The 26,500-nt window shown below is 45.5% G+C and overlaps 1 protein-coding gene across 2 annotated transcripts; it reads left to right on the top strand.

The window, feature by feature from the left end:
- Positions 1 to 396: 396 nt before the first annotated feature.
- Positions 397 to 24,087, top strand: LOC311114774 (pyruvate dehydrogenase phosphatase regulatory subunit, mitochondrial-like). 2 transcript variants are annotated; one of them, XM_084190009.1, is made up of 7 exons: positions 397 to 679; positions 4,141 to 4,274; positions 8,787 to 8,868; positions 10,693 to 10,856; positions 11,613 to 11,734; positions 17,878 to 17,995; positions 23,242 to 24,087. In XM_084190009.1, the coding sequence occupies exons 1-7, from the start codon at positions 405 to 407 to the stop codon at positions 23,415 to 23,417; spliced, it is 1,071 nt and encodes a 356-aa protein (XP_084046135.1). In that variant the 5' UTR covers positions 397 to 404; the 3' UTR covers positions 23,418 to 24,087. The 2 variants fall into 2 exon arrangements, with proteins under 2 accessions (XP_084046135.1, XP_084046136.1); XM_084190010.1 differs by lacking the exons at positions 17,878 to 17,995; positions 23,242 to 24,087 and adding an exon at positions 17,654 to 17,820.
- Positions 24,088 to 26,500: the final 2,413 nt, after the last annotated feature.

Genomic DNA, 26,500 nt, shown 5'->3' on the forward strand with positions numbered 1-26,500 from the left:
TGATCCTCCAGGCCTGTTGTGTTTCTGATCCTCCGGGCCTGTTGTGTTCTGATCCTCCGGGCCTGTGCTGCTCTTGTGTTCTGATCCTCCGGGCCTGTTGTGTTTCTGATCCTCCAGCCCTGTTGTGTTCTGATCCTCCGGGCCTGATGTGTTCTGATCCTCCGGGCCTGTTGTGTTTCTGATCCTCCAGGCCTGTTGTGTTCTGATCCTCCGGGCCTGTTGTGTTCTGATCCTCCGGGCCTGTTGTGTTCTGATCCTCCGGGCCTGTTGTGTTCTGATCCTCCAGCCCTGTTGTGTTTCTGATCCTCCAGGCCTGTTGTGTTCTGATCCTCCGGGCCTGTTGTGTTCTGATCCTCCGGGCCTGTGCTGCTCTTGTGTTCTGATCCTCCAGGTTCCTCCAAACCATGCACTGCAGCTGCGTGCGGAGCTCCAGGGCTCTGTCCCCTGCCCTGCTCCCTAGGCTGCTGTCCCATGCAGGATGCTGGGCCCCGGGGACCAGGCCTGGGGGTCTCTGGAGCTCCTCCCGGAGCCTGGCCTCGGCTGGAGAGACCACGCAGCCCATCCCCCTGCCCAGCCAAGCCCGGGTGGTGATCTGTGGAGGGGGCATCGTAGGAACGTCTGTGGCCTATCACCTGGCCAAGCTGGGCTGGACCGAGATAGTCCTATTGGAGCAGGGAAGGTAGGAGGGGCTAAATGAGGTGGTCTGTTTACAAGAGGGGGTGCATGTTTTCTTAACACTTTATTTATGAGGACGTGGACAATATGTCATGATTTCATATGAGTTGATTGTTTTACTGGGCTTGTCAGGTGATGGGAGACCAATAGAGGGAATGTGCAGACTAGCTTCAAGATCTTATTGGAATCAATGATAGCATCTAGAAAGCAGAAGGAACCATAGTCTAATGTCTCATTACTCACCCTGCTGTGTTGTGATCCTCTGTGTGTGTTAGGCAGGGGGGAAAGGAGATGGCATCTCTTACCGCTACGGAGTCTACTGCGTGTGTTAGGCAGGGGGGAAAGGAGATGGCATCTCTTACCGCTACGGAGTCTACTGCGTGTGTTAGGCAGGGGGGGAAAGGAGATGGCATCTCTTACCGCTACGGAGTCTACTGCGTGTGTTAGGCAGGGGGGAAAGGAGATGGCATCTCTTACCGCTACGGAGTCTACTGCGTGTGTTAGGCAGGGGGGAAAGGAGATGGCATCTCTTACCGCTACGGAGTCTACTGCGTGTGTTAGGCAGGGGGGGAAAGGAGATGGCATCTCTTACCGCTACGGAGTCTACTGCGTGTGTTAGGCAGGGGGGGAAAGGAGATGGCATCTCTTACCGCTACGGAGTCTACTGCGTGTGTTAGGCAGGGGGGAAAGGAGATGGCATCTCTTACCGCTACGGAGTCTACTGCGTGTGTTAGGCAGGGGGGAAAGGAGATGGCATCTCTTACCGCTACGGAGTCTACTGCGTGTGTTAGGCAGGGGGGAAAGGAGATGGCATCTCTTACCGCTACGGAGTCTACTGCGTGTGTTAGGCAGGGGGGGAAAGGAGATGGCATCTCTTACCGCTACGGAGTCTCCTGCGTGTGTTAGGCAGGGGGGAAAGGAGATGGCATCTCTTACCGCTACGGAGTCTACTGCGTGTGTTAGGCAGGGGGGGAAAGGAGATGGCATCTCTTACCGCTACGGAGTCTACTGCGTGTGTTAGGCAGGGGGGGAAAGGAGATGGCATCTCTTACCGCTACGGAGTCTACTGCGTGTGTTAGGCAGGGGGGAAAGGAGATGGCATCTCTTACCGCTACGGAGTCTACTGCGTGTGTTAGGCAGGGGGGAAAGGAGATGGCATCTCTTACCGCTACGGAGTCTACTGCGTGTGTTAGGCAGGGGGGGAAAGGAGATGGCATCTCTTACCGCTACGGAGTCTACTGCGTGTGTTAGGCAGGGGGGAAAGGAGATGGCATCTCTTACCGCTACGGAGTCTACTGCGTGTGTTAGGCAGGGGGGGAAAGGAGATGGCATCTCTTACCGCTACGGAGTCTACTGCGTGTGTTAGGCAGGGGGGAAAGGAGATGGCATCTCTTACCGCTACGGAGTCTACTGCGTGTGTTAGGCAGGGGGGAAAGGAGATGGCATCTCTTACCGCTACGGAGTCTACTGCGTGTGTTAGGCAGGGGGGAAAGGAGATGGCATCTCTTACCGCTACGGAGTCTACTGCGTGTGTTAGGCAGGGGGGAAAGGAGATGGCATCTCTTACCGCTACGGAGTCTACTGCGTGTGTTAGGCAGGGGGGAAAGGAGATGGCATCTCTTACCGCTACGGAGTCTACTGCGTGTGTTAGGCAGGGGGGAAAGGAGATGGCATCTCTTACCGCTACGGAGTCTACTGCGTGTGTTAGGCAGGGGGGAAAGGAGATGGCATCTCTTACCGCTACGGAGTCTACTGCGTGTGTTAGGCAGGGGGGAAAGGAGATGGCATCTCTTACCGCTACGGAGTCTACTGCGTGTGTTAGGCAGGGGGGAAAGGAGATGGCATCTCTTACCGCTACGGAGTCTACTGCGTGTGTTAGGCAGGGGGGGAAAGGAGATGGCATCTCTTACCGCTACGGAGTCTACTGCGTGTGTTAGGCAGGGGGGAAAGGAGATGGCATCTCTTACCGCTACGGAGTCTACTGCGTGTGTTAGGCAGGGGGGAAAGGAGATGGCATCTCTTACCGCTACGGAGTCTACTGCGTGTGTTAGGCAGGGGGGAAAGGAGATGGCATCTCTTACCGCTACGGAGTCTACTGCGTGTGTTAGGCAGGGGGGAAAGGAGATGGCATCTCTTACCGCTACGGAGTCTACTGCGTGTGATTGCGGGTCTAATCATAGAATCCCACATAGCATCCCTATTAATGATTATGATCTCCGTGGGCCTAGTAAAGATTAGGCATATCTCTTGTATTATGCATTAACTTTTATTGAGGCGCAAACACAACCAGTCAATTATGTTTTCATCTGATTGTCAAACAATCACTTCAAAAGGTGCGCCTGTTGGCTACACGCAAATGTTTGTCCACGCACAAAAATAATTCCAGCATCCAGAAACTGCACCTGCAATTTGGTGAATGGAAAGAGACTTCTGTTCCAAAACACCTAAAGGTGGGATGACATTTGGTGATGACATTTGGTGATTGTCAGTAGGCCCTCTACACTGGTATCCTGAACTGATGCTGAAGGCGCTCCTCGGTCTCGGCCACTTATCTCTGCCTTGGCTGAATGTGTTCTGGTCTAACCACAACCCAGTTTGGAGGGTCTACTGCCCGTTTTCAAGTCAATTCACTCATGTTCATGGAGCTGACACGTGGTAATGTTAAAAGTCCAATGCAGCCGTAACCCCACTATTTATTTAGCCTGCAAGCCGGACCAGACCGCCTTACTTTCACCCCTAGTGTTAGGCTGGGCGCTTTCACCACCAGGCTGGGCGCTTTCACCACCAGGCTGGGCGCTTTCACCACCAGGCTGGGGGCTGGCACCACCAGGCTCTGTGTTAGGCTGAGGGCTGGCACCACCAGGCTCTGTGTTAGGCTGGGGGCTGGCACCACCAGGCTCTGTGTTAGGCTGAGGGCTGGCACCACCAGGCTCTGTGTTAGACTGAGGGCTGGCACCACCAGGCTCTGTGTTAGACTGAGGGCTGGCACCACCAGGCTCTGTGTTAGACTGGGGGCTGGCACCACCAGGCTCTGTGTTAGACTGGGCGCTGGCACCACCAGGCTCTGTGTTAGACTGAGGGCTGGCACCACCAGGCTCTGTGTTAGGCTGGGGGCTGGCACCACCAGGCTCTGTGTTAGACTGAGGGCTGGCACCACCAGGCTGTGTGTTAGACTGAGGGCTGGCACCACCAGGCTCTGTGTTAGACTGAGGGCTGGCACCACCAGGCTCTGTGTCAGGCTGAGGGCTGGCACCACCAGGCTCTGTGTTAGGCTGGGGGCTGGCACCACCAGGCTGTGTGTTAGGCTGGGATCGTCAGTGTGTGTGTGTTGTACCTAACCATGTTCTACTCATCTCTCTCTGTGTCAGGCTGGGGGCTGGCACCACCAGGCTCTGTGTTAGGCTGGGATCGTCAGTGTGTGTGTGTTGTACCTAACCCTGTTCTACTCATCTCTCTCTGTGTCAGGCTGGGGGCTGGCACCACCAGGCTGTGTGCTGGGATCGTCAGTGTGGCCAAGCCCATCTCCATTGAGTGTAAGATGGCCGACTACTCCAACTCCCTTTATGAACACCTGGAGGAAGAGACTGGGGTCAAGACAGGTGGGATGGACTTCTACAGTTGACTCTGGCCTGAGTGCAGCTCCATTTGTGCTAACATACCTACAGTATGACTCTGGCCTGAGTTCCAATCCATTTGTGCTAACATGCCTACAGTATGACTCTGGCCTGAGTTCCAATCCATTTGTGCTAACATGCCTACAGTATGACTCTAGCCTGAGTTCCAATCCATTTGTGCTAACATATAATATAATATAATATGCCATTTAGCAGACGCTTTTATCCAAAGCGACTTACAGTCATGTGTGCATACATTTTTACGTATGGGTGGTCCCGGGGATCGAACCCACTACCCTGGCGTTACAAGCGCCATGCTCTACCAATTGAGCTACAGAGGACCACAACATGCCTACAGTATGACTAGCCTGAGTTCCACTCCATTTGTGCTAACATGCCTACAGTATCACTCTAGCCTCAGCTCCACTCCATTTGTGCTAACATGCCTACAGTATGACTCTAGCCTGAGTGCAGCTCCATTTGTGCTAACATGCCTACAGTATGACTAGCCTGAGTTCCACTCCATTTGTGCTAACATGCCTACAGTATGACTCTAGCCTGAGTTCCACTCCATTTGTGCTAACATGCCTACAGTATGACTCTAGCCTGAGTTCCAATCCATTTGTGCTAACATGCCTACAGTATGACTCTAGCCTGAGTTCCAATCCATTTGTGCTAACATGCCTACAGTATGACTCTAGCCTGAGTTCCAATCCATTTGTGCTAACATGCCTACCCCTCATCACTAAATGGATCTGGGAGCAGGTTAGTATGACCTCTGCTCTCTACAGTACAGTTCCACTCTGCTTCAACTTACCTACATTAGTTATGTCCTTGTCTTTGCTGTGTAGCCAATCTTCTGATGGTGTTTTAGTCAGTTGTGGTTGGTTTGGGTGTTGAATTAATTATTATGCTCTATCTATGAGGGCATGTGACTGGCTGTATTCTACCAGTGCTTCCCCCTCCTCTTCCCACATGCTGTTTCAGTTTGTGGATTTACCAGTGGCATTTAGTCTTGTGTATAAACTGGATTTACAAGTGGCATTTAGTCTTGTGTATAAACTGGATTTACCAGTGGTATTTAGTTGTGTATAAAATGGATTTACCAGTGGTATTTAGTTGTGTATAAACTGGATTTACCAGTGGTATTTAGTTGTGTATAAACTGGATTTACCAGTGGTATTTAGTTGCGTGTGTATAAACTGGATTTACCAGTGGTATTTAGTTGTGTATAAACTGGATTTACCAGTGGTATTTAGTTGTGTATAAACTGGATTTACCAGTGGTATTTAGTTGTGTATAAACTGGATTTACCAGTGGTATTTAGTTGTCTATAAACTGGATTTACCAGTGGTATTTACAGTGGGGGAAAAAAGTATTTAGTCAGCCACCAATTGTGCAAGTTCTCCCACTTAAAAAGATGAGAGAGGCCTGTAATTTTCATCATAGGTACACGTCAACTATGACAGACAAATTGAGGAAAAGAAATCCAGAAAATCACATTGTAGGATTTTTAATGAATTTATTTGCAAATTATGGTGGAAAATAAGTATTTGGTCACCTACAAACAAGCAAGATTTCTGGCTCTCACAGACCTGTAACTTCTTCTTTAAGAGGCTCCTCTGTCCTCCACTCGTTACCTGTATTAATGGCACCTGTTTGAACTTGTTATCAGTATAAAAGACACCTGTCCACAACCTCAAACAGTCACACTCCAAACTCCACTATGGCCAAGACCAAAGAGCTGTCAAAGGACACCAGAAACAAAATTGTAGACCTGCACCAGGCTGGGAAGACTGAATCTGCAATAGGTAAGCAGCTTGGTTTGAAGAAATCAACTGTGGGAGCAATTATTAGGAAATGGAAGACATACAAGACCACTGATAATCTCCCTCGATCTGGGGCTCCACGCAAGATCTCACCCCGTGGGGTCAAAATGATCACAAGAACGGTGAGCAAAAATCCCAGAACCACACGGGGGGACCTAGTGAATGACCTGCAGAGAGCTGGGACCAAAGTAACAAAGCCTACCATCAGTAACACACTACGCCGCCAGGGACTCAAATCCTGCAGTGCCAGACGTGTCCCCCTGCTTAAGCCAGTACATGTCCAGGCCCGTCTGAAGTTTGCTAGAGTGCATTTGGATGATCCAGAAGAGGATTGGGAGAATGTCATATGGTCAGATGAAACCAAAATATAACTTTTTGGTAAAAACTCAACTCGTCGTGTTTGGAGGACAAAGAATGCTGAGTTGCATCCAAAGAACACCATACCTACTGTGAAGCATGGGGGTGGAAACATCATGCTTTGGGGCTGTTTTTCTGCAAAGGGACCAGGGCGACTGATCCGTGTAAAGGAAAGAATGAATGGGGCCATGTATCGTGAGATTTTGAGTGAAAACCTCCTTCCATCAGCAAGGGCATTGAAGATGAAACGTGGCTGGGTCTTTCAGCATGACAATGATCCCAAACACACCGCCCGGGCAACGAAGGAGTGGCTTCGTAAGAAGCATTTCAAGGTCCTGGAGTGGCCTAGCCAGTCTCCAGATCTGAATGCCATAGAACATCTTTGGAGGGAGTTGAAAGTCTGTGTTGCCCAGCGACAGCCCCAAAACATCACTGCTCTAGAGGAGATCTGCATGGAGGAATGGGCCAAAATACCAGCAACAGTGTGTGAAAACCTTGTGAAGACTTACAGAAAACGTTTGACCTGTGTCATTGCCAACAAAGGGTATATAACAAAGTATTGAGAAACTTTTGTTATTGACCAAATACTTATTTTCCACCATAATTTGCAAATAAATTCATAAAAAATCCTACAATGTGATTTTCTGGATATTTTTTTCCTCATTTTGTCTGTCATAGTTGCCGTGTACCTATGATGAAAATTACAGGCCTCTCTCATCTTTTTAAGTGGGAGAACATGCACAATTGGTGGCTGACTAAATACTTTTTTTCCCCACTGTAGTTGTCTATAAACTGGATTTACCAGTGGTATTTAGTTGCGTGTGTATAAACTGGATTTACCAGTGGTATTTAGTTGTGTATAAACTGGATTTACCAGTGGTATTTAGTTGCGTGTGTATAAACTGGATTTACCAGTGGTATTTAGTTGTCTATAAACTGGATTTACCAGTGGTATTTAGTTGTCTATAAACTGGATTTACCAGTGGTATTTAGTTGTCTATAAACTGGATTTACCAGTGGTATTTAGTTGCGTATAAACTGGATTTACCAGTGGTATTTAGTTGCGTGTGTATAAACTGGATTTACCAGTGGTATTTAGTTGTCTATAAACTGGATTTACCAGTGGTATTTAGTTGTCTATAAACTGGATTTACCAGTGGTATTTAGTTGTGTATAAACTGGATTTACCAGTGGTATTTAGTTGTGTATAAACTGGATTTACCAGTGGTATTTAGTTGTCTATAAACTGGATTTACCAGTGGTATTTAGTTGTCTATAAACTGGATTTACCAGTGGTATTTAGTTGTGTATAAACTGGATTTACCAGTGGTATTTAGTTGCGTGTGTATAAACTGGATTTACCAGTGGTATTTAGTTGTCTATAAACTGGATTTACCAGTGGTATTTAGTTGTCTATAAACTGGATTTACCAGTGGTATTTAGTTGTGTATAAACTGGATTTACCAGTGGTATTTAGTTGCGTGTGTATAAACTGGATTTACCAGTGGTATTTAGTTGTCTATAAAATGGATTTACCAGTGGTATTTAGTTGTCTATAAACTGGATTTACCAGTGGTATTTAGTTGTGTATAAACTGGATTTACCAGTGGTATTTAGTTGTGTATAAACTGGATTTACCAGTGGTATTTAGTTGTCTATAAACTGGATTTACCAGTGGTATTTAGTTGTCTATAAACTGGATTTACCAGTGGTATTTAGTTGTGTATAAACTGGATTTACCAGTGGTATTTAGTTGCGTGTGTATAAACTGGATTTACCAGTGGTATTTAGTTGTCTATAAACTGGATTTACCAGTGGTATTTAGTTGTCTATAAACTGGATTTACCAGTGGTATTTAGTTGTGTATAAACTGGATTTACCAGTGGTATTTAGTTGCGTGTGTATAAACTGGATTTACCAGTGGTATTTAGTTGTCTATAAACTGGATTTACCAGTGGTATTTAGTTGTCTATAAACTGGATTTACCAGTGGTATTTAGTTGTGTATAAACTGGATTTACCAGTGGTATTTAGTTGCGTATAAACTGGATTTACCAGTGGTATTTAGTTCTGTGTGTATAAACTGGATTTACCAGTGGTATTTAGTTGTGTATAAACTGGATTTACCAGTGGTATTTAGTTGTGTATAAACTGGATTTACCAGTGGTATTTAGTTGCGTATAAACTGGATTTACCAGTGGTATTTAGTTGTGTATAAACTGGATTTACCAGTGGTATTTAGTTGTGTGGTTTAACATGAGATGATTCATGACTTGGCAGTCCTAATGTTTCTGTGTGTATGTGTGTTACAGGCTACGTGAGAACAGGCTCTCTATGCCTGGCCCAGAATCAGGACCGTTTCCTCTCCCTGAAGCGCCTGGCATCCAGGCTCAAGTAAGTCCCTCCCTAACCGCCCTTCCCTTCCCTCCCTAACCGCCCTTCCCTTCCCTCCCTAACCGCCCTTCCCTTCCCTCCCTAACCGCCCTTCCCTTCCCTCCCTAACCGCCCTTCCCTTCCCTCCCTAACCGCCCTTCCCTTCCCTCCCTAACCGCCCTTCCCTTCCCTACCTAACCGCCCTTCCCTTCCCTCCCTAACCGCCCTTGCCCTTCCCTCCCTAACCGCCCTTGCCCTTCCCTCCCTAACCGCCCTTCCCTTCCCTCCCTAACCGCCCTTCCCTTCCCTCCCTAACCGCCCTTCCCTTCCCTCCCTAACCGCCCTTCCCTTCCCTCCCTAACCGCCCTTCCCTTCCCTCCCTAACCGCCCTTCCCTTCCCTCCCTAACCGCCCTTCCCTTCCCTCCCTAACCGCCCTTCCCTTCCCTCCCTAACCGCCCTTCCCTTCCCTCCCTAACCGCCCTTCCCTTCCCTCCCTAACCGCCCTTCCCTTCCCTCCCTAACCGCCCTTCCCTTCCCTCCCTAACCGCCCTTCCCTTCCCCCCCTAACCGCCCTTCCCTTCCCTCCCTAACCGCCCTTCCCTTCCCTCCCTAACCGCCCTTCCCTTCCCTCCCTAACCGCCCTTCCCTTCCCTCCCTAACCGCCCTTCCCTTCCCTCCCTAACCGCCCTTCCCTTCCCTCCCTAACCGCCCTTCCCTTCCCCCCCTCTCCTCGGGTCTGAATTATAGCTCAGTACTCTCTGAGAGGGAGCTGGACTTCATGAACAGTACTCCAGTTCTCTTCAGTCACTTGAATTATTGTTGCTCAGTGCTGTAGTCCTTCTAGACTATTCATTACATTTAGCCTATACAGCTCCACTGTAGTCCTTCTAGACTATTCATTACATTTAGCCTATCCAGCTCCACTGTAGTCCTTCTAGACTATTCATTACATTCAGCCTATCCAGCTCCACTGTAGTCCTTCTAGAATATTCATTACATTTCCCAACATTTAGCCTATCCAGCTCCACTGTAGTCCTTCTAGAATATTCATTACAGTTCCCAACATTTAGCCTATCCAGCTCCATTGTAGTCCTTCTAGACTATTCATTACATTTAGCCTATCCAGCTCCACTGTAGTCCTTCTAGACTATTCATTACATTTAGCCTATCCAGCTCCACTGTAGTCCTTCTAGAATATTCATTACAGTTCCCAACATTTAGCCTATCCAGCTCCACTGTAGTCCTTCTAGACTATTCATTACATTTAGCCTATCCAGCTCCACTGTAGTCCTTCTAGAATATTCATTACATTTCCCAACATTTAGCCTATCCAGCTCCACTGTAGTCCTTCTAGAATATTCATTCCATGTATCCTATCCAGCTCCACTGTAGTCCTTCTAGACTATTCATTACATTTACCCTATCCAGCTCCACTGTAGTCCTTCTAGAATATTCATTACATTTCCCAACATTTAGCCTATCCAGCTCCACTGTAGTCCTTCTAGACTATTCATTCCATGTATCCTATCCAGCTCCACTGTAGCTCCACTGGCCAGCTGTGTTCTGTTAGTCCATCTCTGCCATCTCCATGTTGCTGTAGCTGGGCTGTATGTATCCAGCTCCACTGTACTGTTTTCTGTTAGTCCATGATGGGGATCCCCTGTAACGTGATCAAACCCAAAGAGTAAGCTCTGCCCCCTGGGAATCTCCATAACCCTCCTTCCTGTCTCCTCCCTCTCTCTCAGTGTGATGGGGATCCCCTGTAACGTGATCAAAGAGGTTTCTAAGCTCCACCCCCTGGGAATCTCCATAACCCTCCTTCCTGTCTCCTCCCTCTCTCTCAGTGTGATGGGGATCCCCTGTAACGTGATCAAACCCAAAGAGGTTTCTAAGCTCCACCCCCTGGTGAATATTCATGACCTGGTGGGGGCGCTCCACCTGCCGGGTGATGCCGTGGTGTCACCGCCTGACGTCAACCACGCCCTCGCCACGGCAGCAGCCGGACACGGTGAGACGGTAAAACCAAGGATGGACTGTTGTTAGGCTTGCAAAAGGAGTGGCACAGTGGTCTAAGGCACTGCATCACAGTGCTAGCTGTGCCACTAGACCGGGAGACCCATGGGGCGGCGCACAATTGGCCCAGCGTCGTCCAGGGTAGGGGAGGGAATGGCCGGCAGGGATGTAGCTCAGTTGGTAGAGCATGGCGTTTGCAATGCCAGGGTTGTGGGTTCGATTCCCACAGGGGGCCAGTATGAAAAATGAAAAATAAATAATGTATGCACTCACTAACTGTAAGTCGCTCTGGATAAGAGCGTCTGCTAAATGACTAAAATGTAAATGTAAAAATTCCATCAACTTTCTCAAAATTCACAGGTTTTGCAGAAATCCTGGTTGGATGTTTCCAGATTTCCTGCTTGTTCCGTCCTGATTCAGGGAATTTTCCAACCGGGATTTCTGGAAAACCAGTGAATTCTGGGAACATTTTGCAAGCCTAACTGTAGTAAAGGTTTCAATAGGAAGCTACAACCATGTGGTATCGCCATTGGTCAGGATGAAATGAAGCCAGAAAGCAAGGCTTCTGGGGTAGGGCCAGGGTGGGGCCATGCCAAGCAGAGTTTGAGTTAGTCAGTGCCCATGGGGCATCTCTCTGGCTAATGTAACTTCATGGTACTCCAATCAAACTGGCTGTGAACTATCGATGGTGTTTATCATGTTTGATCACATTATACATAAATCTACATGTCTGCCATGTTCTGATCTCCAGGAGTGCAGATCCATGAGCGTACCACAGTTAACCATGTGATGCTGGAGAAGGGACATGTGACAGCGGTCGAGACGGACAGAGGAGCCATCGAGTGTGAATACTTTGTCAACTGTGCAGGACAGGTGAATCTCTGTCCATTACGTGTGTGTAACTGTAAATAACATGGGGCCCCTCCCTCCACTAGTCTTTAGCCAGTTAACACTGTGTTAGATGACATGGGGCCCCTCCCTCCACTAGTCTTTAGACAGTTAACACTGTGTTAGATGACATGGGGCCCCTCCCTCCACTAGTCTTTAGCCAGTTAACACTGTGTTAGATGACATGGGGCCCCTCCCTCCACTAGTCTTTAGACAGTTAACACTGTGTTAGATGACATGGGGCCCCTCCCTCCACTAGTCTTTAGACAGTTAACACTGTGTTAGATGACATGGGGCCCCTCCCTCCACTAGTCTTTAGCCAGTTAACACTGTGTTAGATGACATGGGGCCCCTCCCTCCACTAGTCTTTAGACAGTTAACACTGTGTTAGATGACATGGGGCCCCTCCCTCCACTAGTCTTTAGCCAGTTAACACTGTGCTAGCCAGCTCTCTTCAGCCCAACTGATCTGTAGGTGTTCATAGGGGGTTATGAAATGATAGGATGCTTCCGACATGACACCATGTTCCCTATATAGTGCACTAGAAAAGGGAATAGGATGCCATTTGGGACGCAAACAGGGTGTATATGAAGTGTTGTAGCTGTTCCCTATATACTGTAGTGCACTAGAAACAGGGTGTATATGAAGTGTTGTAGCTGTTCCCTATATACTGTAGTGCACTAGAAACAGGGTGTTTATGAAGTGTTGTAGCTGTTCCCTAGATACTGTAGTGCACTAGAAACAGGGTGTATATGAAGTGTTGTAGCTGTTCCCTAGATACTGTAGTGCACTAGAAACAGGGTGTATATGAAGTGTTGTAGCTGTTCCCTATATACTGTAGTGCACTAGAAACAGGGTGTATATGAAGTGTTGTAGCTGTTCCCTAGATTATGTAGTGCACTAGAAACAGGGTGTATATGAAGTGTTGTAGCTGTTCCCTATATACTGTAGTGCACTAGAAACAGGGTGTATATGAAGTGTTGTAGCTGTTCCCTAGATACTGTAGTGCACTAGAAACAGGGTGTATATGAAGTGTTGTAGCTGTTCCCTATATACTGTAGTGCACTAGAAACAGGGTGTATATGAAGTGTTGTAGCTGTTCCCTATATACTGTAGTGCACTAGAAACAGGGTGTTTATGAAGTGTTGTAGCTGTTCCCTAGATACTGTAGTGCACTAGAAACAGGGTGTATATGAAGTGTTGTAGCTGTTCCCTAGATACTGTAGTGCACTAGAAACAGGGTGTATATGAAGTGTTGTAGCTGTTCCCTAGATACTGTAGTGCACTAGAAACAGGGTGTATATGAAGTGTTGTAGCTGTTCCCTAGATACTGTAGTGCACTAGAAACAGGGTGTATATGAAGTGTTGTAGCTGTTCCCTATATACTGTAGTGCACTAGAAACAGGGTGTATATGAAGTGTTGTAGCTGTTCCCTATATACTGTAGTGCACTAGAAACAGGGTGTATATGAAGTGTTGTAGCTGTTCCCTATATACTGTAGTGCACTAGAAACAGGGTGTATATGAAGTGTTGTAGCTGTTCCCTAGATACTGTAGTGCACTAGAAACAGGGTGTATATGAAGTGTTGTAGCTGTTCCCTAGATACTGTAGTGCACTAGAAACAGGGTGTATATGAAGTGTTGTAGCTGTTCCCTAGATACTGTAGTGCACTAGAAACAGGGTGTATATGAAGTGTTGTAGCTGTTCCCTATATACTGTAGTGCACTAGAAACAGGGTGTATATGAAGTGTTGTAGCTGTTCCCTATATACTGTAGTGCACTAGAAACAGGGTGTATATGAAGTGTTGTAGCTGTTCCCTATATACTGTAGTGCACTAGAAACATGGTGTATATGAAGTGTTGTAGCTGTTCCCTAGATACTGTAGTGCACTAGAAACAGGGTGTATATGAAGTGTTGTAGCTGTACCCTAGATACTGTAGTGCACTAGAAACAGGGTGTATATGAAGTGTTGTAGCTGTTCCCTATATACTGTAGTGCACTAGAAACAGGGTGTATATGAAGTGTTGTAGCTGTTCCCTAGATACTGTAGTGCACTAGAAACAGGGTGTATATGAAGTGTTGTAGCTGTTCCCTAGATACTGTAGTGCACTAGAAACAGGGTGTATATGAAGTGTTGTAGCTGTTCCCTATATACTGTAGTGCACTAGAAACAGGGTGTATATGAAGTGTTGTAGCTGTTCCCTAGATACTGTAGTGCACTAGAAACAGGGTGTATATGAAGTGTTGTAGCTGTTCCCTAGATACTGTAGTGCACTAGAAACAGGGTGTATATGAAGTGTTGTAGCTGTTCCCTAGATACTGTAGTGCACTAGAAACAGGGTGTATATGAAGTGTTGTAGCTGTTCCCTATATACTGTAGTGCACTAGAAACAGGGTGTATATGAAGTGTTGTAGCTGTTCCCTATATACTGTAGTGCACTAGAAACAGGGTGTATATGAAGTGTTGTAGCTGTTCCCTAGATACTGTAGTGCACTAGAAACAGGGTGTATATGAAGTGTTGTAGCTGTTCCCTAGATACTGTAGTGCACTAGAAACAGGGTGTATATGAAGTGTTGTAGCTGTTCCCTATATACTGTAGTGCACTAGAAACAGGGTGTATATGAAGTGTTGTAGCTGTTCCCTAGATACTGTAGTGCACTAGAAACAGGGTGTATATGAAGTGTTGTAGCTGTTCCCTAGATACTGTAGTGCACTAGAAACAGGGTGTATATGAAGTGTTGTAGCTGTTCCCTATATACTGTAGTGCACTAGAAACAAGGTGTATATGAAGTGTTGTAGCTGTTCCCTAGATACTGTAGTGCACTAGAAACATGGTGTATATGAAGTGTTGTAGCTGTTCCCTATATACTGTAGTGCACTAGAAACAGGGTGTATATGAAGTGTTGTAGCTGTTCCCTATATACTGTAGTGCACTAGAAACAGGGTGTATATGAAGTGTTGTAGCTGTTCCCTAGATACTGTAGTGCACTAGAAACAGGGTGTATATGAAGTGTTGTAGCTGTTCCCTAGATACTGTAGTGCACTAGAAACAGGGTGTATATGAAGTGTTGTAGCTGTTCCCTAGATACTGTAGTGCACTAGAAACAGGGTGTATATGAAGTGTTGTAGCTGTTCTCTAGATACTGTAGTGCACTAGAAACAGGGTGTATATGAAGTGTTGTAGCTGTTCCCTATATACTGTAGTGCACTAGAAACAGGGTGTATATGAAGTGTTGTAGCTGTTCCCTAGATACTGTAGTGCACTAGAAACAGGGTGTATATGAAGTGTTGTAGCTGTTCCCTAGATACTGTAGTGCACTAGAAACAGGGTGTATATGAAGTGTTGTAGCTGTTCCCTAGATACTGTAGTGCACTAGAAACAGGGTGTATATGAAGTGTTGTAGCTGTTCCCTAGATACTGTAGTGCACTAGAAACAGGGTGTATATGAAGTGTTGTAGCTGTTCCCTAGATACTGTAGTGCACTATAAACAGGGTGTATATGAAGTGTTGTAGCTGTTCCCTATATACTGTAGTGCACTAGAAACAGGGTGTATATGAAGTGTTGTAGCTGTTCCCTAGATACTGTAGTGCACTAGAAACAGGGTGTATATGAAGTGTTGTAGCTGTTCCCTAGATACTGTAGTGCACTAGAAACAGGGTGTATATGAAGTGTTGTAGCTGTTCCCTAGATACTGTAGTGCACTAGAAACAGGGTGTATATGAAGTGTTGTAGCTGTTCCCTAGATACTGTAGTGCACTAGAAACAGGGTGTATATGAAGTGTTGTAGCTGTTCCCTAGATACTGTAGTGCACTAGAAACAGGGTGTATATGAAGTGTTGTAGCTGTTCCCTATATACTGTAGTGCACTAGAAACAGGGTGTATATGAAGTGTTGTAGCTGTTCCCTAGATACTGTAGTGCACTAGAAACAGGGTGTATATGAAGTGTTGTAGCTGTTCCCTATATACTGTAGTGCACTAGAAACAGGGTGTATATGAAGTGTTGTAGCTGTTCCCTATATACTGTAGTGCACTAGAAACAGGGTGTATATGAAGTGTTGTAGCTGTTCCCTAGATACTGTAGTGCACTAGAAACAGGGTGTATATGAAGTGTTGTAGCTGTTCCCTAGATACTGTAGTGCACTAGAAACATGGTGTATATGAAGTGTTGTAGCTGTTCCCTATATACTGTAGTGCACTAGAAACAGGGTGTATATGAAGTGTTGTAGCTGTTCCCTATATACTGTAGTGCACTAGAAACAGGGTGTATATGAAGTGTTGTAGCTGTTCCCTATATACTGTAGTGCACTAGAAACAGGGTGTATATGAAGTGTTGTAGCTGTTCCCTAGATACTGTAGTGCACTAGAAACAGGGTGTATATGAAGTGTTGTAGCTGTTCCCTAGATACTGTAGTGCACTAGAAACAGGGTGTATATGAAGTGTTGTAGCTGTTCCCTAGATACTGTAGTGCACTAGAAACAGGGTGTATATGAAGTGTTGTAGCTGTTCCCTAGATACTGTAGTGCACTAGAAACAGGGTGTATATGAAGTGTTGTAGCTGTTCCCTATATACTGTAGTGCACTAGAAACAGGGTGTATATGAAGTGTTGTAGCTGTTCCCTAGATACTGTAGTGCACTAGAAACAGGGTGTATATGAAGTGTTGTAGCTGTTCCCTATATACTGTAGTGCACTAGAAACAGGGTGTATATGAAGTGTTGGAGCTGTTCCCTATATACTGTAGTGCACTAGAAACAGGGTGTATATGAAGTGTTGTAGCTGTTCCCTAGATACTGTAGTGCACTAGAAACAGGGTGTATATGAAGTGTTGTAGCTGTTCCCTAGATACTGTAGTGCACTAGAAACAGGGTGTATATGAAGTGTTGTAGCTGTTCCCTATATACTGTAGTGCACTAGAAACAGGGTGTATATGAAGTGTTGTAGCTGTTCCCTAGATACTGTAGTGCACTAGAAACAGGGTGTATATGAAGTGTTGTAGCTGTTCCCTAGATACTGTAGTGCACTAGAAACAGGGTGTATATGAAGTGTTGTAGCTGTTCCCTAGATACTGTAGTGCACTAGAAACAGGGTGTATATGAAGTGTTGTAGCTGTTCCCTAGATACTGTAGTGCACTAGAAACAGGGTGTATATGAAGTGTTGTAGCTGTTCCCTAGATACTGTAGTGCACTAGAAACAGGGTGTATATGAAGTGTTGTAGCTGTTCCCTATATACTGTAGTGCACTAGAAACAGGGTGTATATGAAGTGTTGTAGCTGTTCCCTAGATACTGTAGTGCACTAGAAACAGGGTGTATATGAAGTGTTGTAGCTGTTCCCTAGATTATGTAGTGCACTAGAAACAGGGTGTATATGAAGTGTTGTAGCTGTTCCCTATATACTGTAGTGCACTAGAAACAGGGTGTATATGAAGTGTTGTAGCTGTTCCCTAGATACTGTAGTGCACTAGAAACAGGGTGTATATGAAGTGTTGTAGCTGTTCCCTATATACTGTAGTGCACTAGAAACAGGGTGTATATGAAGTGTTGTAGCTGTTCCCTAGTTACTGTAGTGCACTAGAAACAGGGTGTATATGAAGTGTTGTAGCTGTTCCCTAGATACTGTAGTGCACTATAAACAGGGTGTATATGAAGTGTTGTAGCTGTTCCCTATATACTGTAGTGCACTAGAAACAGGGTGTATATGAAGTGTTGTAGCTGTTCCCTAGATACTGTAGTGCACTAGAAACAGGGTGTATATGAAGTGTTGTAGCCAGCTGTCTCTGAGGTTTCTAAACTAAAGGAGCTGGGCCAGGCCAGGGAGACCAAGGTGTCTGTTCCTCTAGAAGTGTTCATAGGGGGTTATGAATGCTATATGATGTGTTATAACTGTCCTCTATCTACAGTGGGCGTATGAGCTGGGCCAGGCCAGTGAGACCAAGGTGTCTGTTCCTCTAGAAGTGTTCATAGGGGGTTATGAATGCTATATGATGTGTTATAACTGTCCTCTATCTACAGTGGGCGTATGAGCTGGGCCAGGCCAGTGAGACCAAGGTGTCTGTTCCTCTAGAAGTGTTCATAGGGGGTTATGAATGCTATATGATGTGTTATAACTGTCCTCTATCTACAGTGGGCGTATGAGCTGGGCCAGGCCAGCGAGACCAAGGTGTCTGTTCCTCTCCACGGATGTGAACACTTCTACCTCCTCTCCAAGCCTCTAGCAGAGCCGCTACCTCCCAGAACCCCAGGTGAGACCACTTCCTCTCCAAGCCTCTACCTCCCAGAACCCCAGGTGAGACCACTTCCTCTCCAAGCCTCTAGCAGAGCCGCTACCGCCCAGAACCCCAGGTGAGACCACTTCCTCTCCAAGCCTCTACCTCCCAGAACCCCAGGTGAGACCACTTCCTCTCCAAGCCTCTAGCAGAGCCGCTACCGCCCAGAACCCCAGGTGAGACCACTTCCTCTCCAAGCCTCTACCTCCCAGAACCCCAGGTGAGACCACTTCCTCTCCAAGCCTCTAGCAGAGCCGCTACCGCCCAGAACCCCAGGTGAGACCACTTCCTCTCCAAGCCTCTACCTCCCAGAACACCAGGTGAGACCACTTCCTCTCCAAGCCTTCTCCTCCCAGAACCCCAGGTGAGACTACTTACTCTCTAAGCCTCTACATCCCAGAACCCAGGTGAGACCACTTCCTCTCCAAGCCTCTACATCCCAGAACCCAGGTGAGACCACTTCCTCTCCAAGCCTCTACATCCCAGAACCCAGGTGAGACCACTTCCTCTCCAAGCCTTCTCCTCCCAGAACCCAGGTGAGACCACTTCCTCTCCAAGCCTTCTCCTCCCAGAACCCCAGGTGAGACCACTTCCTCTCCAAGCCTCTACCGCCCAGAACCCCAGGTGAGACCACCTCCTCTCCAAGCCTCTACCTCCCAGAACCCCAGGTGAGACTACTTCCTCTCCAAGCCTCTACCTCCCAGAACCCCAGGTGAGACCACCACAGCGCAGCGTTCTGGTTCTGTATGGGTGGCTTTGCGTTGTCATTGAGGACCACATTCACTTTTTTAATGTCTACCATTTTTACTTTGCTTGTAAAATAGTCCACATATGGTTTCTTCAAGGAGTTAGATCTGGTACCGTTCAGTCCGGAACAAATTGAGTGATTAGCTGTAATATTCCTGAACCAGTGGCGGTTGGTGCCGTTTAATTATTTTCATAAGCATGGCCTTATTTCTATTACAGCATATTGGATGTCTGTCATTCATATTCCATTCACCCAGTTCAATGTAACATGGATAGGTTTAGGCTACTACATGGTATTCAACATTTCTCTGTACCCATCATGAGGTTGCTACAACCTAGCCTCTGAATGAATGTTTACAACGTAGGTGCACAGGTCGAGTGAAATCAGAGTAATGAAGGTGACAGACATTGACACATTCAATACCGCCTTGCACACTCTTGCCTGCATCTAGCTGATCTGGGGTGTAATCATTAGTCCAACAGTTGCAAAATAGATTTTCTATTGGACAAATTCAGCTATGTTTATCCCTGTTTGTTCTGTTTAAGAAACGTTTTTCAACAGAATCGGCGGAGTGGATACACTCCTGATCACACATAAACCCAGTTCCCTTTCATAGCAGCCACATACAAACCCAGTTCCCTTTCATAGCAGCCATACAAACCCAGTTCCCTTTCATAGCAGCCACATACAAACCCAGTTCCCTTTCATAGCAGCCCCATACAAACCCAGTTCCCTTTCATAGCAGCCCCATACAAACCCAGTTCCCTTTCATAGCAGCCCCATACAAACCCAGTTCCCTTTCATAGCAGCCATACAAACCCAGTTCCCTTTCATAGCAGCCATACAAACCCAGTTCCCTTTCATAGCAGCCATACAAACCCAGTTCCCTTTCATAGCAGCCCCATACAAACCCAGTTCCCTTTCATAGCAGCCACATACAAACCCAGTTCCCTTCCATAGCAGCCCCATACAAACCCAGTTCCCTTTCATAGCAGCCACATACAAACCCAGTTCCCTTTCATAGCAGCCACATACAAACCCAGTTCCCTTTCATAGCAGCCACATACAAACCCAGTTCCCTTTCATAGCAGCCCCATACAAACCCAGTTCCCTTTCATAGCAGCCACATACAAACCCAGTTCCCTTTCATAGCAGCCCCATACAAACCCAGTTCCCTTTCATAGCAGCCCCATACAAACCCAGTTCCCTTTCATAGCAGCCACATACAAACCCAGTTCCCTTTCATAGCAGCCACATACAAACCCAGTTCCCTTTCATAGCAGCCCCATACAAACCCAGTTCCCTTTCATAGCAGCCACATACAAACCCAGTTCCCTTTCATAGCAGCCACATACAAACCCAGTTCCCTTTCATAGCAGCCATACAAACCCAGTTCCCTTTCATAGCAGCCACATACAAACCCAGTTCCCTTTCATAGCAGCCACATACAAACCCAGTTCCCTTTCATAGCAGCCACATACAAACCCAGTTCCCTTTCATAGCAGCCACATACAAACCCAGTTCCCTTTCATAGCAGCCATACAAACCCAGTTCCCTTTCATAGCAGCCACATACAAACAGCATGATCACGTTGCTCGTTGTAGAATTCCTTCTCGCATCTACGCGCTCTCCTCCTCGCAACTTTTCCCTTTCGCTTGCAGACTTCAGTGCACCACATCAGCTGTCTGTGACCAGGTGAAAAAACCTTTGCTAGCCAAATCTTCATATCATAACCGCTAACCGCTACACACAGCCTACATCGTTGTCACCATATTAGCTAACGTCATCCCCAGTCAACAGAGCTACTAGAAGAAATGTGTTAGTAAACTCGCTACAATCATGCAGTACAGTCAGCAAGCTGTTTGAACCGGGTGTTTGAGTAGGCTAAACTAGCTAGCTGCATTCGCTAGCTAAGTAGGTGAAAGTGGAAGAAAAAAAATACAACGAAATATAGCTATCTCTCTCTCTTGCTTCTCCTTCATTTTGGAAGAAATGTATTTGTTAAAAACTGTTCAACTATTGTCTTTCTCTCTTTGAGTCAACTACTCACCACATGTTATACACTGCAGTGCTAGCTAGCTGTAGCTTATGCTTTCAGGGCTAGATTAATTCTCTGATCCTTTGATTGGGTAGACAACATGTCAATTCAGGGGGTGGAAGGGGGTGATAACCATGAGCCTCCTAGGTTTTGTATTGAAGTCAATGTAGCCAGAGGAGGATGGAAGCTAGCTATCCTCCGGCTACACCATTGTGCTACCCTACAGAGAGCTGTTGAGGCTACTGGTGACATGCGTATATATTTAGTATAGTTTTATCTAAAAATGATTTTTTTTATTTTTATGTATGTATCACTATTTTTATTTTTATGATATTCGCTGAGGAGGATGGTCCTCCCCTTCCTCCTCGGAGGAGCCTCCACTGGCCTGAACTCTGTCCTGTCTGTTGTATCCTGTCTGGAGGTCAGGGGTCAGGGTTAGACTGTTGTAACCAGGGCTCTAAAGTGTGACCATGGAAAAGATAATGTTGTAATGATAAGGCTTGGCTGTACCGTTGGATAAGGCTTGGCTGTACCGTTGGATAAGGCTTGGCTGTACCGTTGTGTTAGAGTGCCCTCGAGAAACAAGCCACTTCAGATTCGTTAGCATCATGGTTGCACCATTACTACAGGGCAAACGGCTTGCTTCTAGCCCAACCAGGTCAAAAGGTCTGACCCATATTAACGGCTTGCTTCTAGCCCAACCAGGTCAAATTATCTGACCCATATTAACGGCTTGCTTCTAGCCCAACCAGGTCAAAAGATCCGACCCATATTAACGGCTTGCTTCTAGCCCAACCAGGTCAAATTATCTGATCCATATATTAACGGCTTGCTTCTAGCCCAACCAGGTCAAAAGATCCGACCCATATTAACGGCTTGCTTCTAGCCCAACCAGGTCAAATTATCTGACCCATATTAACGGCTTGCTTCTAGCCCAACCAGGTCAAAAGGTCTGACCCATATTAACGGCTTGCTTCTAGCCCAACCAGGTCAAAAGGTCTGACCCATATTAACGGCTTGCTTCTAGCCCAACCAGGTCAAAAGATCCGACCCATATTAACGGCTTGCTTCTAGCCCAACCAGGTCAAAAGGTCTGACCCATATTAACAGAGCAACACTTTCTACAGTAGATCGCCAGGACCACATTTAATATTCATAAACCATTTTGTGACTTTGTTTTAAAAACTACTCGACATCATGAACCGTTTGTTTACACTTTGATCAATCTTGTTACCTCATTGGCTAGCTAACTACCAACCGGGGAACTGTACCAGTGGATCCAAACATTCAGGGACACAGACAGAAAGGAAAAGGGGCAGCTTCTTCAGGAGATCAATGATCGGTATCTTCTTCAGGAGATCAATGATCACAGAATGAATGAATGACTGATGCACGTTGTCATCACAAACCTGACGTTTTTTTAAAGAGACGGTGTACAAACATAGTGCTTTTCCATAAATGTAGAAACCTAATATTCCACAAGTGACTTTGTATTTCCAATGACAGGTTTTCATATCAACGTCTTAGCTTTTATAATAAACTAACGTCTTTACAGGGTTACGTATTAGTTTCTAGGGCACAACATGTTCTTCAGAAGTAGCTAGAATTCAGATAGGCCCAATAGAGGCTGTATCTCTATCTATTTAAACATTCTGATTTTCTGGTGCTCCTACATTTCATCTGGTGCTCCTACATTTCATCTGGTGCTCCTACATTTCATCTGGTGCTCCTACATTTCATCTGGTGCTCCTACATTTCATCTTGTGCTCCTGACTTCTTAAGGTTGGGAACACCAATGCTACCAATAAATTCATTTTTTTTAGAGCCCTGTATCTCTGTGTTATCTCTAGTGGTGTTTGATCCTCCCATCCATATCCCTGTGAGAGCATGGCAGGGAGGTCTGGAGGTTAGGGTCAGGGGTCAGGGTTCGACTGTATTGTAACTGTATATCTCTGTGTGTTCTCTCTAGTGGTGATAGATATGGATGGGAGGATCTATGTGAGAGCATGGCAGGGAGGTCTGGAGGTTAGGGTCAGGGTCAGGGGTCAGGGTTCGACTGTATTGTAACTGTATCTCTGTGTGTTCTTTATAGTGGTGATAGATATGGATGGGAGGATCTATGTGAGAGCATGGCAGGGAGGTCTGGAGGTTAGGGTCAGGGGTCAGGGTTCGACTGTATTGTAACTGTATCTCTGTGTGTTCTTTATAGTGGTGATAGATATGGATGGGAGGATCTATGTGAGAGCATGGCAGGGAGGTCTGGAGGTTAGGGTCAGGGGTCAGGGTTCGACTGTATTGTAACTATATCTCTGTGTGTTCTCTCTAGTGGTGATAGATATGGATGGGAGGATCTATGTGAGAGCATGGCAGGGAGGTCTGGAGGTTAGGGTCAGGGTTCGACTGTATTGTAACTATATCTCTGTGTGTTCTCTCTAGTGGTGATAGATATGGATGGGAGGATCTATGTGAGAGCATGGCAGGGAGGGATCCTGTCTGGAGGATTTGAGAAGAACCCCAAACCCATCTTCACTGAGGGACGCAACCAGCTGGAGATTCAGAACATGCAGGAGGACTGGGACCACTACGGTAAGAGACGGGTGTTATTCCCTTAATGGTGCACAGAACATGCAGGAGGACTGGGACCACTACGGTAAGAGACGGGGGTTATTCCCTTAATGGTGCACAGAACATGCAGGAGGACTGGGACCACTACGGTAAGAGACGGGTGTTATTCCCTTAATGGTGCACAGAACATGCAGGAGGACTGGGACCACTACGGTAAGAGACGGGGGTTATTCCCTTAATGGTGCACAGAACATGCAGGAGGACTGGGACCACTACGGTAAGAGACGGGGGTTATTCCCTTAATGGTGCACTGCTACTGTAAAACATGTATTCCATTTAGACAGGTTCCCCAAGCGACTTAGTGCTGTTATAGACTGTGGTTATACTAGGTGGTTATAGACTGTGGTTATACTAGGTGGTTATAGACTGTGGTTATACTAGGTGGTTATAGACTGTGGTTATACTAGGTGGTTATAGACTGTGGTTATACTAGGTGGTTATAGACTGTGGTTATACTAGGTGGTTATAGACTGGTTATACTAGGTGGTTATAGACTGGTTATACTAGGTGGTTATAGACTGTGGTTATACTAGGTGGTTATAGACTGTGGTTATACTAGGTGGTTATAGACTGTGGTTATACTAGGTGGTTATAGACTGTGGTTATACTAGGTGGTTATAGACTGGTTATACTAGGTGGTTATAGACTGGTTATACTAGGTGGTTATAGACTGTGGTTATACTAGGTGGTTATAGACTGTGGTTATACTAGGTGGTTATAGACTGGTTATACTAGGTGGTTATAGACTGGTTATACTAGGTGGTTATAGACTGTGGTTATACTAGGTGGTTATAGACTGTGGTTATACTAGGTGGTTATAGACTGGTTATACTAGGTGGTTATAGACTGGTTATACTAGGTGGTTATAGACTGTGGTTATACTAGGTGGTTATAGACTGTGGTTATACTAGGTGGTTATAGACTGTGGTTATACTAGGTGGTTATAGACTGGTTATACTAGGTGGTTATAGACTGTGGTTATAGACTGTGGTTATACTAGGTGGTTATAGACTGGTTATACTAGGTGGTTATAGACTGTGGTTATAGACTGTGGTTATACTAGGTGGTTATAGACTGTGGTTATACTAGTTGGTTATAGACTGTGGTTATACTAGGTGGTTATAGACTGTGGTTATACTAGGTGGTTATAGACTGTGGTTATACTAGGTGGTTATAGACTGTGGTTATACTAGGTGGTTATAGACTGTGGTTATACTAGGTGGTTATAGACTGGTTATACTAGGTGGTTATAGACTGTGGTTATACTAGGTGGTTATAGACTGGTTATACTAGGTGGTTATAGACTGGTTATACTAGGTGGTTATAGACTGTGGTTATACTAGGTGGTTATAGACTGTGGTTATACTAGGTGGTTATAGACTGTGGTTATACTAGGTGGTTATAGACTGTGGTTATACTAGGTGGTTATAGACTGGTTATAGACTGTGGTTATACTAGGTGGTTATAGACTGTGGTTATACTAGGTGGTTATAGACTGTGGTTATACTAGGTGGTTATAGACTGTGGTTATACTAGGTGGTTATAGACTGTGGTTATAGACTGTGGTTATACTAGGTGGTTATAGACTGTGGTTATAGACTGTGGTTATAGACTGGTTATACTAGGTGGTTATAGACTGTGGTTATAGACTGGTTATACTAGGTGGTTATAGACTGGTTATACTAGGTGGTTATAGACTGGTTATACTAGGTGGTTATAGACTGGTTATACTAGGTGGTTATAGACTGGTTATACTAGGTGGTTATAGACTGGTTATACTAGGTGGTTATAGACTGTGGTTATACTAGGTGGTTATAGACTGGTTATACTAGGTGGTTATAGACTGGTTATACTAGGTGGTTATAGACTGGTTATACTAGGTGGTTATAGACTGGTTATACTAGGTGGTTATAGACTGTGGTTATACTAGGTGGTTATAGACTATGGTTATAGACTGTGGTTATACTAGGTGGTTATAGACTATGGTTATAGACTGTGGTTATACTAGGTGGTTATAGACTGGTTATACTAGGTGGTTATAGACTGGTTATACTAGGTGGTTATAGACTGGTTATACTAGGTGGTTATAGACTGTGGTTATACTAGGTGGTTATAGACTGGTTATACTAGTTGGTTATAGACTGTGGTTATACTAGGTGGTTATAGACTGGTTATACTAGGTGGTTATAGACTGTGGTTATACTAGGTGGTTATAGACTGGTTATAGACTGTGGTTATACTAGGTGGTTATAGACTGGTTATACTAGGTGGTTATAGACTGTGGTTATACTAGGTGGTTATAGACTATGGTTATAGACTGTGGTTATACTAGGTGGTTATATACTATGGTTATAGACTGTGGTTATACTAGGTGGTTATAGACTGGTTATACTAGGTGGTTATAGACTGGTTATACTAGGTGGTTATAGACTGTGGTTATACTAGGTGGTTATAGACGGGTTATACTAGGTGGTTATAGACTGTGGTTATACTAGGTGGTTATAGACTGGTTATACTAGGTGGTTATAGACTGTGGTTATACTAGGTGGTTATAGACTGGTTATACTAGGTGGTTATAGACAGTGGATATACTAGGTGGTTATAGACTGGTTATACTAGGTGGTTATAGACTGGTTATACTAGGTGGTTATAGACTGTGGTTATACTAGGTGGTTATAGACTGTGGTTATACTAGGTGGTTATAGACTGTGGTTATACTAGGTGGTTATAGACTGTGGTTATAGACTGTGGTTATACTAGGTGGTTATAGACTGGTTATACTAGGTGGTTATAGACTGGTTATACTAGGTGGTTATAGACTGGTTATACTAGGTGGTTATAGACTGGTTATACTAGGTGGTTATAGACTGGTTATACTAGGTGGTTATAGACTGGTTATACTAGGTGGTTATAGACTGGTTATACTAGGTGGTTATAGACTGGTTATACTAGGTGGTTATAGACTGTGGTTATACTAGGTGGTTATAGACTGGTTATACTAGGTGGTTATAGACTGTGGTTATACTAGGTGGTTATAGACTGTGGTTATACTAGGTGGTTATAGACTGTG

The sequence above is a fragment of the Coregonus lavaretus genome (genome assembly GCF_964263955.1).
Source record: "Coregonus lavaretus genome assembly, contig: HAP1_SCAFFOLD_7477, whole genome shotgun sequence".
Taxonomy (NCBI): domain Eukaryota; kingdom Metazoa; phylum Chordata; class Actinopteri; order Salmoniformes; family Salmonidae; genus Coregonus; species Coregonus lavaretus.

Excerpts from the sequence above, each read along its gene's own strand:
- LOC311114774 (XM_084190009.1), top strand. The coding sequence starts at position 405 with ATGCACTGCAGCTGCGTGCGGAGCTCCAGGGCTCTGTCCCCTGCCCTG. Across the intron at positions 680-4,140 it reads GTCCTATTGGAGCAGGGAAG|GCTGGGGGCTGGCACCACCA; the intron begins GTAGGAGGGGCT and ends TCTCTGTGTCAG. Across the intron at positions 11,735-17,877 it reads TTGTCAACTGTGCAGGACAG|TGGGCGTATGAGCTGGGCCA; the intron begins GTGAATCTCTGT and ends CTCTATCTACAG.